Source organism: Xyrauchen texanus, chromosome 9 (genome assembly GCF_025860055.1).
Source record: "Xyrauchen texanus isolate HMW12.3.18 chromosome 9, RBS_HiC_50CHRs, whole genome shotgun sequence".
Lineage (NCBI taxonomy): Eukaryota > Metazoa > Chordata > Actinopteri > Cypriniformes > Catostomidae > Xyrauchen > Xyrauchen texanus.
Genome location: NC_068284.1, coordinates 10,519,413 through 10,539,356, shown reverse-complemented (window position 1 = coordinate 10,539,356; position 19,944 = coordinate 10,519,413). Strand labels below are relative to the sequence as shown.

The 19,944-nt window shown below is 37.7% G+C and overlaps 1 protein-coding gene across 3 annotated transcripts in view; it reads left to right on the top strand.

Annotated features, from left to right (window-relative positions):
- The window catches only part of dpp6b (dipeptidyl-peptidase 6b), a 195,958-nt gene that overhangs the window by 138,069 nt on the left and 37,945 nt on the right, over positions 1 to 19,944 (top strand). For all 3 annotated transcript variants that reach the window (XM_052133474.1, XM_052133473.1, XM_052133475.1), the window contains one exon: positions 11,271 to 11,385. In XM_052133474.1, coding sequence (XP_051989434.1) covers positions 11,271 to 11,385 — 115 coding nt within the window. The remainder of the gene's footprint in view (positions 1 to 11,270; positions 11,386 to 19,944) is intronic.

Here is a 19,944-nt window from a genome sequence, read left to right as displayed (position 1 = left end):
TTTTTCGTAAGTAATTCCTCTCTGATTCAGCCATGCTTTACTGGCCTCGACCGTACAAGGACATCTGGGAAATCCCATCCGATGGGGATTAAAAGATCCGCCTGCCCTTTTGATGGTGACAGTTTGTATTTCAGTGAAGCATCAGTCGATTGAAATCACTGATGTCAGATATTGTTCTGCCCTCGGAGAGTGAAAAGCCCCAACTTTGTCACTACAGCGATCACACACACTCTCTCTGTCTCTCTGTCTCTCTCTCTCTCTGTCTCTCTCTCTCTCTACTCTCTCTCTCTCTCTCTCTTTCTCTCTGTCTATTGTCATTGCTTTTGCCTGGTTTCCCTGGAAACAGGTTTTTTCAGATCAGGAAAGATATGCTTCATCTTTCACCACCTTGTTGGCGTTGTTCTGCTGAAGCAACACAAACTAACTAAACCCTCTTTACAGAGGAACACCAAAACTATGGATGAGGTTTGTGATGTTTTATCCTCACAGCAAGATTTACTAAGACTAAATTCTTGCCTCATGTATGGTAAACCAGGCTTGATAAGTTGGGAACAGACTATGTCTTCAGCACTTTTCGGATGAGATTAGTTTTCATTTATTTAAAGATGACGTCTGTCATTTTATATATTGGAATCTCTATAGTGTAGTTATTGCTAAGATGCAAGTGTCTACGGATGTGGACGTTTCGGAAGGTCATGTGCTCTGGATTTGTGAATCATGAAATCCATTGAACATTGTACTTATTGTATACATCCTTCAAACATCCACAGTATAGGTTGAAAAGGGTATGTGAACCAAGGACTGGGCGATATGGCCAAAAATATTATCACAATATATGTACAGTCACATTTACACATTTGCCAAAACAAATTATTTACAAGTTTGCAGAAAAAAATAAGAAAAAAATACTAAATAGACTAAACAAAACTGCATTGGGGGCCCAGAGAAGGCCAAAGCAGTGGTGTCTGAGGGAAGTTCTACCAAAATGTAAAAATATTTGATATAGTTTATCAATCGAATGCAGTTGGATATGAATGTTAAAAAATAATCTGTTTGTTTTGATGCATAATGACAGCAAATAATTTTTACATTAAAATTTTTTTTATATTGCGTTACATTCAGATACCCATGTATGGGGGCATAGGAGCCCTTGTGACTAAGGAATTATACTGTATGGGGGTTCAGGGGTGTAAAATGTAAAATTCTGAATGGACCATTTTTATATTTTCATTAAAGTGAGAAAGACTATGCTACAAACTAGTAATTTGACTTTGTCTTTCTTTGTCATCCATGCCAGAGATAATGACATCTGATCAATTTCACAAATTTAGAACAGAAATCTATTTGTTTATTATTAAAGGCTTATAACATGCTGATTAATAAAACTAAATTTAGAAGGAAATAAAATTATGATTTAAAGGTGGTCTGGAACCATGATGAATTATGCGACGCCTCATGTCTACTCACATGCAGGGAAAAGATACAATGCATGCAAAGCAGGGCAGGGCATACATGAAGCATGTTTGGTGCTAGAGAATAATATTCAAGGATACAGCACAGAAAAATTAGATCTGGTGTATACAGCACTCTTGTTTTGTCATGCTGCTCACCACAGTTGGCGAGAGGGCGCAACCATCTTCATGTTGTTCTGCAGTCCAGATGTAATCAATCCTGGTTTCGGACCCGGACTGCTGTGACTGGTGTAGCCTAACTGTTAGCAAGGCAGCTAACATTAGCAACTTCATACAGTCTGAGAAAGCACGGGTGAAATATCAAAAATTACTCAAAAAATGTATCATTGATATTGTGGATTTTTTTTATCTCGAAAAAAATTGAGAATGTTTTATCGCCCAGCCCTATACAATCCCTAGGCTAATGACGTCAACAAAAGCTAATTAGAATCAGGATTTGGCAAATCTGGCATCCAATTAATGAAACGAGATTGGAGGTGTGAGTTAGAGGTACTTTGTCTTATAAAAAGCACTCATGCTTTTTGAGTTTGTTATTCACAAGACGTTGACCATGCTTCGCAAAAAAGATGGTAAATGGTCTGCACTTATATAGCGCCTTTTTAACCTTTACGGTATTCAGAGCGCTTTACACTGTGACTCATTCACCCATTCACACACACATTCATACATGCAAAGCGCTAGCCTGCCATTGGAAGCAACTTGGGGTTCAGTGTCTTGCCCAAGGACACTTCGGCATGTGGAGTCATGTGGGCCGGGATTCGAACCACCAACCCTGTGATTAGTAGCCGACCCGCTCTACCAACTTGCATGAAGCTGGAAAGGGTTACAAAGTTATTTTGACGAGCTTAGATTTGTCAACAGTTAGACAAACTGTCTAAAAATAGAGATGATTTAGTAATGTGGCTTCTTCAGCTAAGATGAATCAAAGGGCACATTGCAGAATGCTCAATGAGGTAAAAATGAACCCTAGAGTGACAGCTAAAGACTTGAAGGAATCATTGGAACTGGTTAACATCTCTGGTGTCCTGATGAAGAAGGCCTCTGCTTTCCAAGAAAAACATTGCTGCATTCCTGAAGTTTGCCAAATACCACCTTTGCACTCCACAACACTACTGGGAAAATTTTTTGTGGACTTATGAAAATTAGGTTGAATTCTTTGGGAATAACACGCAGCACTACATATGGCATAAAAAGAGTAACGCATACCAACATTAAATCATCATCCCAATGGTGAAGTACAGTGGAGGGAGCATCATGATTTGGGGTTCTTGTGCTGCTTCTGGGTCTGGACCACTTGCCATCATTGAGGGAAAAATTAATTCCCAAGTTTTACTAAGATATCCTACAGGATAATGTCAGGGTGGCTGTGTGCCAGCTGAAGCTCAGTGGAATTTGCAGCAGGACAATTATCCTAAACATCAAAGTAAATTCACTACAGATTGGTTTAAAAAAATAAATTAAAAAAATCCACCTTTTTGGAGTTGCCCAGTCAGACCCAGACCATAACCCAAAAGAGATGCTGTGGAATGATCTCAAGAGAGCCGTTCACACCAGACATCCTAAGAATATGGCTGAGCTGAAGCAGTTCTGTAAGGAAAAATTTTCCAAAATCATTTCTGAAAATTTTGCAGGTCTACCGCTGCTACCAGTAACTTTTAGTTGAGGTTATTCCTGCCAAAGGAGGATCAACCAGTTATTAAATCCAAGGGTCAGTCGAAAAGTCATATGTTGAGATCTATGTTCAGAGGGACAGAGATATAATAACTGATTTTCATTTGAACAATTTTCGAAACCTTATTCTTTCACGTGGTTCCCAGTGGAAATACAGGCGTACAAACCTGCTGCGCCCTTAAGAACTAAATCTGTCTTGTTGTACAAGATGAGTATGTTTTCATCCTTCTGTGTCTGAGCTTTGTTGGACTATTACATTGGCACTCATGGGAAAACCGGGATTTTTGTGTTTGTCAAAACATACAAACAAGCTACTATAAAAGGGATTATTTTGAAACACTGTGATGTTTAAAAGCCCTTGACAATTTATTGTAGGTTGTGTGCATGATTAGTGTAAAGATGTTAGTTGAAAATATTTTACGTGATTGTTTGTTTAGATATTTTTAACACTGCACAGCTATAGAAAGATCATAGTATCACTTAGAACTACTGCTTCCTTCAGGTTTCCAATTGACAGTACAAAATCACTTTGATAGTAGCTGAAATAAATCAAATTTTTTTGCACAGTTAGTGAGTCTCTGATCACATGTTAACTGAACACTGACAGTCAGGATGGATGATGTGTGGATGAATTTATGGACAGACAGACAGACAGACAGACAGACAGACAGACAGACAGACAGATAGATAGATAGATAGATAGATAGATAGATAGATAGATAGATAGATAGATAGATAGATAGATAGATAGATAGATAGATAGATATTCCAACATTAATTAGCTCTTGGTATAATCAAGGTTTTCATTTTTTTCACTATATTACTAAATATAGCATGCCATTGTATTCCATGTCCATTGGAAACACTGATGCTTGTTCAAGCCATCTGTCAAATGGGTACCAGACATAGATGCTATGTTTTTTTTCTCCTCCTGCCTCACTGCCATGCTTTGTGCTAGCACAATAGATTACAATTAGGCCCTTTGAGGCCTTTATTTTGATAGTGAGAAATGAAGAGGTTCAAAGTTTGGCAAAGCAAACAGTAGCTTGGGGTAGGTTTTAAAGCTTATTTCTTACATTTATTTTTTTAAGAACTGAACAAAGTAAAGCATCAAATTCTCTAAACTGGTGTTTAATGTGTGGATGGTAATTCATTACCATGCAGAACAGGAAAAACATGCTCATGAGAATAGTCCCACTTCATATTGGGGGCCCTATTTTAAGAGTGCTAGCACTAAACACAGGCCCAGGCCATAAGTCATACAAAGTCAATGGGCATGGCCAAGAAGTTTTGATATTTTCACGCAAGCATGTGCTAAGTCTAGGCGCAAGTGGGTTTGCTGAAATTGCACATGCTTGGTGCTAATGGGCTGGGTCAAGTGCAATTTCATTCGGAGGTTCTTCTCCAGCACCTCCTATTCTATGGTCCATTCCCTGTCAAGCACCAGCGATATAAACAAACACAGCACATACATGAGAAATTGGTAGTGTAAATGGACTGTATGCAATGAATAAGAAGAATGGAAATATGGATTTACATTCTTTTGTGCATTAACTGCATCCTTGATGAAATGCATGTACAATGTATCAGGTGGTCTTTGGATTGAATGGCAGTTTGTGTGAGCTTGTTCCCATCCGCTATCCCCAGCACACTTACCTCACTAGAAACAAGCACATTATTATTGGTAAAAAACGGAGATTAAAAAGCACTGGTATGAGTGTAGTGTGCCGGGGACCGCGGATTTGGAACGAGCTGGATGAAAATTTGAAAAATTCAAGCTCTTTTTTTTCTTTTAAACAAAATCTCAAGAAACAACTATTAAGCTTGTATTCATCTTCTTGATGTATGTACTACTTCTCACTCTGCATGTATGTCAGTGTTACTCTTACAACCTCAAGGTAAACTGTCAACAAAATTGTACTTGTTAAATGGGATCCACTATTATGTGTTGTTTGAATGTTATGTATGAAATGTTTTATATGTAGGCCACACATTTTTCATATTTTTTTTTTATTTTTTTTCTTGTTTTTTCTCTCTTTTTTTGATTGTCATGGCCCCCGAGTATAAGCTTTAGATAGCTTCTTTGGGGACCAGTTCACATGCATGATCACGTCTTTGTTCTTTGTTTTATCTCAAGTGCATATGAATATATGTATGTGTATGTGAATAAATTCTTCTTCTTCTTCTTCTTCAAATGTCAGGCTTCTATGACAGTGACGCTCATTTTATACTCATGGAAAATGTGGTTCTTGTCAGAATTTGGATTTAAGCTCCATTAAATTATAGAGAATGTTAGTATTAATAATCATTTTTTTCTACTGACACACAAATCATGGCTACTATTAACAGCAATTGTATCGGCACGCACTTCACTTCTACTTGTCGAATTTGATTTTGAAAAATGTAATTAATGTTTTGACCAAATATACTTCTTAATTTTTAATTAAACTTCAAATGTAACGGAAATATAATCAAAATAATGAAGTGGTCATAAATATCATACAAATCAAAACCAAACATTTTACTCTCTCTAACTTCTTCCATCGGCCCCTTTTGCATTGACCTAAAAATCACTCTGCGATAACAGGTGGAAAAATATCAATACAAATTTGATCATAAATACAACTGTAAATATAAAAATAATAATAAATATAGCTGCAAGCAGTGATACTGAGGTCAAGCCAATTATCGGCACCATGAGCCGCAAAAGCTTATGGACAAGTTTTTGATTTAGTGTCCGATGAACTGTGTATGAGTTAGAAAAAGTCAACTTTCAATCATAAAAAATAATTTATTTTAAAAATAATAAAAAATAGTTACTTCTTTGTATTCTTGTCCAGTTTGTGGTGCTCAGGTAGTATCTGGGCATGCTGGTTATCATGCAGGAAAGCGTTCAAGAGTTATAAGCCAAAATAGCTATTTTTCTATCTCCTGACCAGTAGAGGGTAGTACGCCAAAACTCTGCATGTAACCTCAGGGCCTAATGGTGATGACACTTACCAAGTTTTGTCCCAATCCCTCAAAACTTTGTGGAGATACAGCCTCAAGTTAAATTTTGCATGTTCTTCGTCAAATTCGTTGAAGCGCCATTTGAAAACGGTATGGTTTACCAAAATTCGGTGAATTACTTTGTGTTGTGACTGTCTCTAGATGACACAGGCCAATTTTCATGCAAATCGGACAAACAGTCTAGGAGAAGTTCAAAAGAGTAGGTTTTCAAAACATTTACAAATGGCAGACAGGAAGTTTGCTTGATCATGACATAAGTAGGGGGTATCATTGTTCTTGGCATGAACCACGGAATCTATCAAGACCTGTCTCATGACAGTAGGCAAAAAGAGTCAATGGTTATTAGCATTTTTAGAAATAACATTATTGTTCTTTACCACAAGGTGGCACTGTCCCGAAATCTTTTGAGTCCCTTCAGAGCATGGTGCCAAAGACACATACCGAGTTTCGTAACGATATGCCAAGTCATTCGTAAAATACAGCATTATATGACTGGCCGATGTCCAAAATGGCCAACATAGGAATGACATGAGATAAAGTCATGGTGCCTATGACAAATAGTACGTTTGGTTTGAATACGCTAAAGCGTTTCGGAGATATACCCTCACATCCATTTTGGCATGCTCTTCGTCAAATTTGTTGAAGTGCCATTCGATAACGGTATGGTTTATCAAAATTCTGTGAATAACTTTTTGTTGTGAGTGCCTCTAGATGATGCAGGCCAATTTTCATGCACATTGGACAAACAGCCTAGGATGAGTTCGAAAAAGTATGTTTTTAAGAAAATTCAAAATGGCAGAAAAATTTCATGATGGAAAATGACGTCATAGGTTGCAATCAAATCGTCTTGAATCAGAGGAATTTTGTTTTTATGACTCACGGTTCAAAAGTTATTAACATAAGCATGAGTGCACATTTGGACAGTTGGTGGTGCTAGAGGGTTTGAGGTAGAGATGGCAGATTTGCTTTGGTAACAGATTAGACTGTCCTCTATATGAGTGCCAAATTTCATTAACTTCCTGCAAGTGGTTCTATGGGCTACCATAGACTCAACAGCGGAAGAAGAAGCAGAATAATAATAATAAGAAGAAGAAGAAAACAATAAGGGTCTTTCGCCCCTTCAGGGCTTGACACCTAATAATACTAATAAAATAAAACAAATGACCTAAAGTTTGTTTAAAATAAATCTCATTTTTTTGTTTCATAACAAAGCTATAACAGTGATTGTCAGGGACTTAATTTTGATGTTCCATTATTTTCAGGGTTCGGACAACTTTATTACCACCTGCTGGGGCAATCTCCAAACTGCAAATGCAGAAACTGAGTTTAAACTTTGCGCTGAAAACAGATGTAGTCTGAAACTTCTCAGGAAAATAGCATATTGCCCTTTGTGACTCTTAATTATCATACAATACACCCACAGACCCGCAAACACTGCCACCTATGCCCACTTGCGCTGGCATGGTGGACCCCTTTAATTTTAAAATAATGAAAAGAAGAGAATCGATTAGTCATAGAAATATATTGTACATTAGCTCATCCAATAACTTTAACATTGGCCATTACTTAAGCAGCTGTTGAAATTTCACAACTGACATTCTGGTACAAGATCCTTTCCCAGTTCTAGCTGATGGGACAAAGCTTCTGCATTTCTACACAGACTTCTTCATTTTATTTATCACAGGCAGCATCCTTATCTCAAACGAGTTCAACACAAATCTGTTGCTTTAGTCTTGAGAATATTGCATTCTAAAATTAAAGATGGCTCGTTCGATTTACCATGACATTGATTCTTTTGTTTGTTTCAGACAAACATTTCAATTTGAGATTGGAATGCAGATGTGCTTAGGGCATGGAGAATACACACTGCCAGAATATTGAGTTGTTGTTTTGTTTTTTGTTGCAAGATTTATTCCTTTTAACAAACAGCATTTTCAAGGTCTTTTTGAGAAATGTTAGTTAAATGTGAACTGTACGTTGGGTTGTTGTCCTATGTTGAACTATGGTGCAGAAATACTATTATACCAGCTTTTGACAACTTTTATGCAAAGAGATGACTTGTGAATTGTTTCTGCTAATTTGATGGAAGACTAGATTTTTCAGTCAGTTGTAGTTACAATCCGTTCTTGAATTTCATGTGGTGGAAGCAGGAAAAATGGGGAAGCGTAAGGATCTGAGTGACTTTGACAAGGGCCAAATTGTGATGGCTAGATGACTGGGTCAGAGCATCTCCAAAACATCCGGTCTTGTGGGGTGTTCCTGGTATTCAGTGGTTAGTACCTACCAAAAGTGGTTCAAGGAAGGACAACTGGTGAACTGGAGACAGGGTCATGGGTGCCTAAATTGCTGAAAAACGTAACTGCAGACTGCGTAGCTGCAGACTGGTTGGAGTGCCCATGCTGTCCCCTGTCCACTGCCAAAAGCACCTACAATGGGCATGTGAGCTTCAGAACTGGACCATGGAGCAATGGAAGAAGATGGCCTGGTCTGATTAATCATGATTTCTTTTAGATTATGTGGAAGGCCGGGAGCATGTGCATTTACCTGGGGAAGAGATGGCAGCAGGATGCACTATGGGAAGAAGGAGGCAGTGAGATGCCTTGGGAAATGTTCTGCTGGGAAACCTGGGTCCTGGCATTCATGTGGATGTTATTTACATCACTTATTACTTATTACTTATGTCACTTACCACCTACCTAAAGATTGTTGCAGCCCTTCAACCCTTCATGGCAAAGGTATTCCCTGATGGCAGTGATCTCTTTCAACAGGATAATGCGTCCTGCCATACTGAAAAATTGTTCAGGAATGGTTTGAGGAACATGACAAAGAGTTCTAGGTGTTGACTTGGCCTCCAAATTCCCCAGATCTCAATCCGATTGAGCATCTATGGGATTTGCTGGACCAACAAGTCCGATCCATGGAGGCCTCACCTCGCAACTTACAGGACTTAAAGGATCTGGTGCTAACGTCTTGGTGCCAGATTCCACAGGACACCTTCAGAGGGCTTGTGGAGTCCATACCTCGATGGATCAGAGTTGTTTTGGTGGCACGAGGGGGACCTACATGATATTAGGCCGGCGGTTTTAATGTTGTTTGCTGTACACTAGAATTGCTTTATTTGTTATAACTTGAAGTCAAAAGAGGTATAGTAAGCTAGAAATCATGTATTCAAGGTTATATTTACAAATCATTATATAATATTGAATATACTGTATGTAACAGAATTGAAATATAACTGTCATGGAGAGTAGGAGGCTGTTCAGTAAGTCGTCTCGTGCACAGAAGTAATGGAGATAATTAGATCTTCGGTTTTACAGGCACATTTCTTCAGGCAGATTTGAGACTGGCAAGGTGGAAAAACAATGCTATGTACTCTAAACCAGCCAATTACGAGAAATAACTTCACGGGCAATTTCATGAGTCAATGCACTGCATATACATTCAGTAATTTGTCCTTGATGGAGAAAAGATACTGAGTGCCTTTAACTGGGATGTGAAGCTAGGATTATTTCTGCACTTATCTTCAGATGTTGTGAAGAATCTGTGGAATTACTACCGTTTCGGGAAACAGTCATGACTAGCTAGTTAATTTCTCCAACGATGCATCGTACTATGGAGGTTAAGCAGTGAGTTACGTTGCTGTACGGGAAACGCATCCCAGATTGGCAAATAGTTTTGTTTTGTTTTTAAGCTTAAAACAAACTACATTTAGTGAGGTACATTCTTAAAACATGAACAAACATAACATTTTAATTTATTCAAGATATATTCTCTGAAACAAATCAGAAATGTTGCTTCTCATGTAAATGTATCTTGTTTTAAAGATATTTAGATATTTTTACTTGAAAACAAGATTTAAAAAGAAATCTGATAATGACAATTATTTCCTTCAGTGTGTAAGCACAATCAAAGTAGCTACAATATAACTGGCCAACATACAAGAGGATCATTCGAACTTTATGAATGACAGGCGTTCCAGTTCACTGAAAGTGTGCAGCGCTTTCTCTGGAATTTTAGGCCACAAATTCCATGTGGGCCTGTGTATTGGTATTGGCTGTAATGCTGGATTTCAGGATTTGTGTATTTATATTTTAAAGACATAGACCATGCTAGACCACAGTTCAATTGAGGTGATCATCAGCATGTCTGTATGCCACTCTTGCCACCCACTCAAGACACAAGGGTTTATTATGACATATAGACAAAGCCTAACACAACTATTTTAGGAAAATAAAGTCTATCAAAATGAATTGTTGACCTTTATTTGGACATTGAATTAAGGATAAGATGGTTAGTTGACTTAGAAACAATGGTTACTGAACACTGTGTTTGTTTGTGACTGCATTATGTGTTGTTCACTATTGTAAATTTCAATAGAGGAGTTTTTATTAGCTGCAATTTTGCAAATGCCATTACCATAGCAATGGATTGCTTTAATTGGATGGTAGATAGAGAGACATTTGAGCAAATTATATTTTGTACTTTATTGGGGTCAGATAAAATGGTCCTAATGCTCATTTTAATTTAAACAAACTATTATGCATTTTTGTATGTTCCTTGATCTTGAAATGAGCTGAATGCATTTTTAAAAACCCTTATATTAAAGGAATAATCCACAAGAGATCATTTAAAATGGATTTATTGTTGTATTTGCTACTGATATTTAAATCAGAATTTATATAAAAAATCTCACATTTTAAAACATTTTACAGTGCTTTGAACCTAGCTCATTCAATTAGAATTCAGAGTTGGAACTGCCCATTTTTAAAAAAATTCCATTGATGGGATAACATGGTCATTCAGTACATTCAGGAAGAGCTGAGATATTCTTCTAAAAATATTTGATTGTGTTCTGCAGAAGAAAGTCATACATATCTGGGATGGCATGTGGATCAGTAAATGATGAGTTTTGTTTTTTTTAACTATCAATTTAAAATGGTTCAATATGCTTGGGATGGTACTCTGATCCAGACAGTGCTTATTTTTATTTTATTTTTTATTCAAAGAATGCTTATTTATTGTTTTTTATCATTATTCATTATCAACTCTCTAAAACTAAACCTTTTGATAAAGCAACATCCACATCATAACCTTGTTATGTTGTTTCTGTTTTTACAGGAGCTGGTGGGGAGTAGTCCTCCTCAGAGGAACTGGAAGGGAATCGCCATTGCATTGCTGGTCATCCTGGTCATCTGCTCTCTGATCGTCACCTCCGTCATTCTGCTCACACCAAGAAAGTGCCATTGTCTGCATGCCTCTCAAACACAAAAATAAATACAACATAATCAATACATTGTGCCGAGCATTTGTAGTCACATATGTGATCTTCTCATCCACACTCTTTACCTTTGTATTCTTCAGACCGAACTGCATTTGCTAGATCTTCCTACATTATAATTATAAAATCCTATGGTAAAATGCAAATGTAAATAATTAAGTTTGCGCCTGTACGATTTCATATTTTCCATCTTCTATCTGGTTTGTTTACTACTGAAGCTTTCGAGATCAAAGTCATCCCTCTACTGAATAATGTAACTATAATGTAGATGATAATGAGATCTCATTCAGCATTCATTTGTAAACTAAAATTTTAAGTCATGTAATTATTTGGCAGAACATCATAGGTAGATTTTATTTGTCATAATTTATGCTCTTTTACAGTTACACAGCCCATAGAAAATGGAAAAGCACGTTTCAAACAGTCCTTTTAAAATGTCCTGTGGTCACCAAAAGTTGATGGTTAACACAAGAAAATGAAAATGCAATGTCTATTCGTATATGTTACATTTATGCTGCCTTTATGAACTTTTTGAAGATTGAAAGTTTAAGACCCCATTGTCTTAAATTGTATGGAAAAAAAACACATTACATCTCCATCAAAATATCTTCGTTTGGGTCCACAGAAGAAAGAAAGACATACACGTTTGAGACGACATAAGGGTTAGTAAATGATGAGAGAATTGCCATTTTTGGGTGAACTATTCTTTCTCCTGCTTCCATTCTCCTGCTTTTCAGATCTCAAAAATGCTCTAGTAATCTCACATTCATTATGTCAGAGATTTTAGGAGAAACATCAAAGAACAATTTTAATACTTAAATGTAACAGAACTGAGAAATCTATTAAGTCTCCTTAGCCAAGGAGCTGCATTCAATATATTACTCAAAATTTCAGGTTCAATTATGGTGATTTTCCTGCGTAATTAGTAGAGTACAAATATATTATGCCAGTACTTTGTCAAGAGGAAAGTGGGCCACCAGGTTTCCCCAGAGTTCATTTAAGTATTTTTTTTCCAAACACAAATGATAGAATAAGTGTGCGTACACAGATCAATTGCTGGATAGCCTAAATTGGGAGTAGCCTCAAGAAATGAGTGATCTCATTTTTAACACACGCCTAATATAGGGTGAGCTTTATACTTCATGGAGTTTGCAGAAAGACTTAAAAAAGTAGCTTTTAAAGGGGTCATGACATTCTTTTTTGTATTATTTATTTATTTTATTATTATTATTATTGTCTTCCCTGAGGGCCACTGATAATGTTTGTAATGTAAGTTTTTATGAAACAGTAAAGTATGATAATTTTCCAACCTGTCTTTATCCCTCTGTCTGACATGCTAGGTTTTAGCCTAAGTGCCTCCTTAAGACTTCAATGTAAACGGCCACTGTTGTGATTGGCAAAAAGTCATGCAGCCCCTCAAATACAGACATATTTATACCACAATCAGCAGAAAATAAACAAGCTCCACCACATAATAAAACAAAATTTCAGGGTCTACACATAACCACACAAAACACATTTGAATATATTAAACTGTTCTCTCAAGCACAACTGTTAACACTCAGCACCATAAACTATCAAAAAATTATCAAGTCATGACATTTGAAACATTCGTGAATGGAATTGGTTACTTACAGTTTTGCGACCAGAAGCAGAAGTGGAATGGACCAAAGCAGACGCGTTTTTAAATTTGCTGTTGTACTGGAAATTGATCAAAGTGATCAAAGACATCCATCTAGTGCATGTTTAGATAGACCTTTCAATTAAAAATTGCACAGATGGGAGAACAAATATGTCCAGGACACGTTTATATATTCAGTCAGCAAGAGACAGAATGGCGGTTCTCCTTTTAGGAGTTATAACTTGACATTGTGTCTTTTAAAAGTCACGCGAGATGCATGATAATGGTCAAAGCAGTTCGTCTAGTGTGTGTTTATGTAGAAAATTATTTAGGAAGTGTCCTGTGTAAGTTCCCTTTGGTGTATGACTCTCCCATGACAGATGAGGCCTATCTCTTTCCTCTTCACCTGTCTGACTGAGTGCTAGTGGGTGTGGCCAAGGGTGCGATGTTGTAAAAGTGAGCATTGGTGTCTTGCTGTAGAGGCAGTCTTTTGCTGACAAATTCCAAATGAGATGTTTTTCCTGCTTGGTTTAAATAAATGCTCCTTTTCTATTAAGGTGGAAGTTTTGAGTTTTCAAACTTGCAGTCTATATGTATATAAGAATGACCTCTTATATGTCAAAAGATCAAGGAAAATTGGATTTCTCATGTCATGACCCCTTTAACTTTCTTAATACACATTCCTGGTATTATTGTGGAAAATTCAGTGGTACTCCTGAGTACTAAAACAAAAAAACAATGCCTTCATAATCATTTATTGTAGTTACTTTCTTTACCTCTGTCCTCTTATTTTCCGACAACTTGGCTCCATTCTGGTATATAATGTCCACTTTTCACACTCCGACCAATTCCCAGTGGATAAAATTATTCCAGCTGACATTGTTTTGTCATTGAATATTCTGTTCACATGGAAATATGTCACATAAATAGTAGTGAACAAAAATGAGAGAATTAATAAACTAAATATATTATGATGTATAAAGAAATGAAATTAGCATATTTACATGTTTGTATTTCTTGTTCCTTCTCCATCTCAGCGAGAACGAAGTTGTCAAATAATAATAATAATAAAAAAGAAACTCAGTCTGATTAGTGTGTGCGAATCAATAGAGCTCTAAATAGAATGAGACACACTGGGGAGACCCAGTATCGCCCTGCACTTTGTGTCAGCTCGAGTAATTGGCTGTGGCCCTGTGCACTGGTGAGGGAGCTGATTGCTGAAGGCAGTTCTCATGGGACAAGAAACCAGACAAGATGGTGGGAGCTATGCACACACTTAAAAAAAAAAAAAAAAAAAACTTTATTTTAAGTCATCATTTTTATTTGTCATCTTTTCACAACACACATCGTTTCAAAGCAGCTTTACAGAAAATCATGCATTTAAAAAAATTATACTAATATCAATAAAGTCTTGAGCGATCGTTGTGTAGTTTCATTAAATATGATTGGAAATTGTTTATAAAAATGTAATAATGAAATAATAATTGTATTTAGAACCCCTGTGAGCAAACTGTAGGTGACTGTGGCAAGGAACAAAACTCCATAAGATGTTCTTTAATGGAGAAAAATAACCTTGGTAGAAACCAGGCTCACTGTGGGTGCCAGTTCCCCACTGGCTAACCAGCGTGTAATGCCAGTATTAGTTATTTATGTGCAGTGCAGGTCATGGTTCAAAATGAGTAAACTAAGTAAGTGTTTAGGTTAAGGTCCAGTGTTTAAAAAAAAAAATGAAAATGTTTTTTATGAACTGTATGATTAATGACTAATGTCTTTTAAGTCCATCTTGCATTAACTGCAGAAGTTCACATAGATGCATTGTCCTTTGTTAGTTGGCTGATGAAGGCTTTTGTTGGCAGTATTATAGTCTATGTATTCCATTTAAAGAGTATAGTCCATCAATAGACAATAGTGATGCATGCAGAGATCAATGAGGTGTATCACAGTTCAACTGGTAGGTCATTTCGGTGAGGTTCGGTGGGGTCCATCCTAAGTTCAAGGTTCAGGCAGTGGCATATGAAGTATCTGATGTCTTACAGTTGGAGTTGGCATCAGTTCATCCTCTGAAGTCAAAAGACTGAAGTGATGTCTGGCTAGTACCGGGTGTAGTTTGTCGTCATCACTCAGTGACACATAGCAGGAACGGAGCTGGATCTATAGTTTAGGAGCCAAATAGGAAAATTATCTACCACCTTTTGTGGATTTTGATATTTGAAACTATCTATTAACAAGTCAGAATTTTATGGTGGAATATAGCGGGTCAGAAGGTCACTTAAGTACTGTAGAGCTAGAACATTAACATCTTTGTATGTAGTTAACAGAATTTTAAAATTAATACGAAATTAGTTGCGTGGCACCATGTAAGGTTCGGCCGTGTGAATGGCGACCTCTGCAAACTTTGCAAGTTTTAATACTTTTTGTGTCATAAACCAGTGAGAGTCAATACACCCTGATTCGTAACTGTTCTAGGAAGACAATATGTCAACTAATTCAATATCCTCAGGCTCTGGAGACATTAAAAGGCATTTACGTGCTCATGCTGAAGCCCCCTAGTAACAGGCCACAAGCCCGGGAGTTGATTTGGCCAGTGAGGTGAAGGAAATTTGGTGACAAATGATGAATGTGTCGGCAATGCTGACGAAGGTCGTTGCTGACTTAGAGAAGCTTGCTGTAATATGTCAATCGATCACTGCCATGGAGACAAAATTCACTGAGATGGTTACAAGAGTAGCAGATGTGGAGAAACGGATCGATTATCTGGAGTCATCGGAGAGGGAATTAGCTGCTAATCCGCTAGAAACCGAGGTGGATTTGAAGCGCGTCTGGGAAAAGTTTGAAGATATGGAGGATCGTAACCGGCAGAATAACATCTGAATTGTTGGAATTCCTGAGGGAGCAGAGGGTCAGAATATGGTGGAATTCCTGGACGGGCTCTTTCCGAGTCTGCTAGACATAACAGGCCATAAGCTGGAAATCGAGCAAGCTCACAGAGGAGTAAAGGAAGGCTTTCTTATTCCTAGACTTTGCGAATTACAAAAGAGAGAAACGTGATTGATTCAAGGAATGTAAGAAATTCTTACATAAATGAAAGGTCGCTTTTGCACTGATGTTCCCGGCCAAATTGAGAATAAATGCTAAGGATGGCCGCAAAATATTTACATGTCCCCAGCAAGCCATGTCCTTCATAAAGTCTATGGAGTAAGTAAGTTATTTTGTGGTACTCTCAAAAAGCCAAATGGGCCTGACTCACTGAACATTCACTTGACCAGCCGAGGAAACTGAGTGCTTTTTTTATTTTTGTGCTGGTTCCACTTAGCGGCTGGAGTTTGTTTTGTGGAATAGCACTCCTTCGGGACAGTGTTGTAGATGAATCTGCACATTCTTTATGCTAATGCCTCCTATTGGTTGTAGTTTGTTTTGTGGAGTATTTCTTGCAGGACATTGGAGTGATTGCTTCATTTGTAATGTATCAGTCGAATGGGCCGACTTGCTGAACATTCGTTTGACTGCCTGAGGAAACTGAATGGCTTTTTTTTTTTTTGCTTGATTTTTGGAGGAACACACCTTTGGGACAGTTATGTGGATGAATCTATACATTATGTGTGTTAATTCCAGCTATTGGCTGGAGTTTGTTTGATAGATTATCTTCTGTTGTGTAATTCTCGGGGGCTCTCATAGACTATTTGAGTTTAGAGGGATGAATGCCGGTTGGCACTGTCGTACGTTGGGTTAATGTGCATGTTTTTCTATTTTATGTTTGTTTAGTTCGGGAGGAAATTTGTGGTTTGATTGTTGCAATAATGTTGTAATGTGGTCAATTATGTCAAATTGTCAAATGTTAATATGAGTGGATTTTCTCTCTCCACGTTGAATGTGAATGGGTCGGGCACCCCATAAAAAAGGAAGGTTATTTATTTTATTGAATGTAAAAAAATATGATTCAAGAAACGCATTTTTCCCAACATGAAGCTGAAAAATTTGGGAAGATATGGGGTGGAAATATTTTCTTTAGTCCTGGCTCAAGTAAGAGCAGGGAAGTCATTACATTAATAAGTAAGCATCTTACTTATTCAAATGTCTCAAATGGACTAAAAATAAATTAGGAATTTATAGGCTTTTTTATAGATCTTGAAGGGATGTCACAAGCCGCTGGCACCCCTCATGATATAATATTGGGAGGAGACTTTAATCTATTGATGGACTCAATCCTTGATCATGGTGAAGAAAAAGTGTTAGACCCCTAGAGCAACATTGACGCTTCACATGATGTGTAAAAATCTTGGTCTTACTGATATTTGGAGACTTTTGACCTCATCTGGTATGGTCTATACATTCTTTTCATCAGTCCATAAGATTTATTCTAGAATAGATTTTTTAAATATCTAATTCCACATTTCATCTATTGTTTATTGCTCAATTGGATACACCTTAGTCTCAGATCACGCCTTGATGAATGTATAGATGTTGCCACATACAAAGAAAAAAATGATTGGTCCTCAGTATCCTTTGTGGACGTGGCTTGTGAGGCACTTAAGGCATTTCTTAAGGGTCAGATCATACAGTATGCCTCATTCACGAAAATATCCAAAGCACGAGAACTCGTAGAATTGGAAGGGAATATTAAAAGTGCAGAGCTGATGTGCCGAATGTCATCTGATGGCCTCAGAAAATTTACCCGTTTGAAATACAGATATAATACTATTTTGTCACAGAAGGTAGAGTTCCCCGTCTGTCATCCACTTTGAAATTGTGTTGAGTGAAATGACACTAGGGGACTTCTTTGAATGCCTCGGTTACCTCTGAACTTGAGAAAAGGCCAATGAGAAATTGGCAGACAGAATTTGCATGTCCCTCCCTCAGACATATGGGTATAAAAGGAGGGAAACATGCATCTGTCCATTCAGATTTGTTCTTTGGAGCCAAGCAGTTGTGTGATTAGCGAGCTGAGATCACTTACTGTTCCACTCACCTCTGCAGAGCTTATATTGTTGGATCTATGGCGCATATCAGCGGCTTTCTCCTCTTTACGGCAGTGCAGCTTTGCCCCTGGGCGCTTTGACAGTGCTGCTAAAAGAGAGTATTTTCCTCCTAAAATAGTTGATTTTCTCTAAAATACACAATACACAGCTGCCGTTGAACGTCCTTTTCAGGACACGTCTTTATAAAGATGACCTTCCGCCCCTGTGTATTTCCTGGATGTGGTCGATTTCTCTCCGCTCCTGATGGTCACAGGCGCTGCCTTGTGTGTCTGGGCAGTGATCACACTGAGGCAGCGTTTGTGGATGTTTCGTGTTCTCACTGCGAGAACCTTACCATGGCAACGTTGCGGTTTTTGGTGGTGTGTTAAGATCCAAGAATTTTGGTTCAGAGTATTATGTGTGATGTGTTGGGCACTCAGGTTTCGTTTTGCCCCAGACTCTGTATTTTAGGCAATGGGGCGGTCATCAATATAGAGAATAAACACATTGTAGAGCGGAGGAGGGCGTGGCCAGGCTGGAACTATGAACGCCCAGCCCCAATCAGCCTGATGGGGTGTGTGAGATATCAGATATCTATACTGTAGCAAGTGCAAAAGACGATTTTTTATTTATTTATATCTGACAGTATCACATTAATCATTATTGATTCGAAAGACTTAAATTTGTAAATTGCACCTCCTCCTCTAACCTTCAGGCAAGGCTCATGTTTATAACAATAACTTGAATGAGTAAATGTATTTAAACAAATATAGTCATCTGGTTTAAGTCAGGTTTCAGTCATACAGAGTGCATCCAAACTATGATCTGTAATCATTTAATTTACAATTAGTGTTTTTGTAGAGAGAGATCAAATGTTTAGTAGCTCTACCTTTAAATTATATTTATCTTTACATTTTTATTTTCAAGTTTGACCTTAATCAAACATTTAGTTTTGGATTAACCAGTTTGCCTGCTTCCTGACGTAGGCCCCAATTAGTCAAATACTATCACTATTACGGACATGAGCCAAATTACTAGAATGAAGAGCGGCACCTTCCCTGGAGGGATGGAGTTCGTCTCTCTTTAGCAGGTCAGGTCTACCCCAAAAACTCTTCCAATTGTCTATAAATCCTATGCTATTCTCCAGACACCACTCAGACATCCAGCCATTCAGTGACAATAATCTACTATAAACCTTTTTACCACGATGAGCAGGGAGGGGGCCAGAGCATATTACAGTGTCCGACATTGTTTTTGGAAGTTCACACACCTCTAACATTATCTTTAGTGATTTCTGACTGGCGAAAAGTACATATGATAAGATGTCAGATACTCAAGCCCCGGAAATGCATATAACGATGGTGGCTGAAGACTCTATTTCAACATTCCTTAAAATAGGATCAATGATTATTAAGGCTCTTTCAACATGATGCTCAGTGGGTGCATCACTGAGTGGGGAGAATCAATTGGAAACCCTAAGAGGAACGGGAGAATGGTGTCACTTTGCTGAGCAAGTATGCCACCGAAAACTGCTGTTGTAATGCCCGGTTTGTGGTCATGGAACCTGAGGGAAATGGAGTATGAACTTTGAACAAATTCAAAGTTCATACTTTGAATTTGTGCAGTGCGCCTCAACTGTAGTTCCAACTTCGGAAACTGGGGGTTAGAAAAGTTAGAAATTCTGAAATCATAGACTGATTTGTTGTGAGATCACTGGCATGAAAAGGGAGAAGAAGGTGCGCAAGAGAAGGTATAGACCATTTCTACCTTCTGTCAAACTGGCAAATGTAAGATCCCTTAGCAGCAAGATGGAGGAGCTAATTATGCTGATGGGTCAGTGACAGTATTACAACTGCAGCATTGAGTGTTGCACAGATGCTTGATTGAACTAATTGATTCCCAATTCTAATACTACCATCAAGGGCTTCCAGGTGGTGT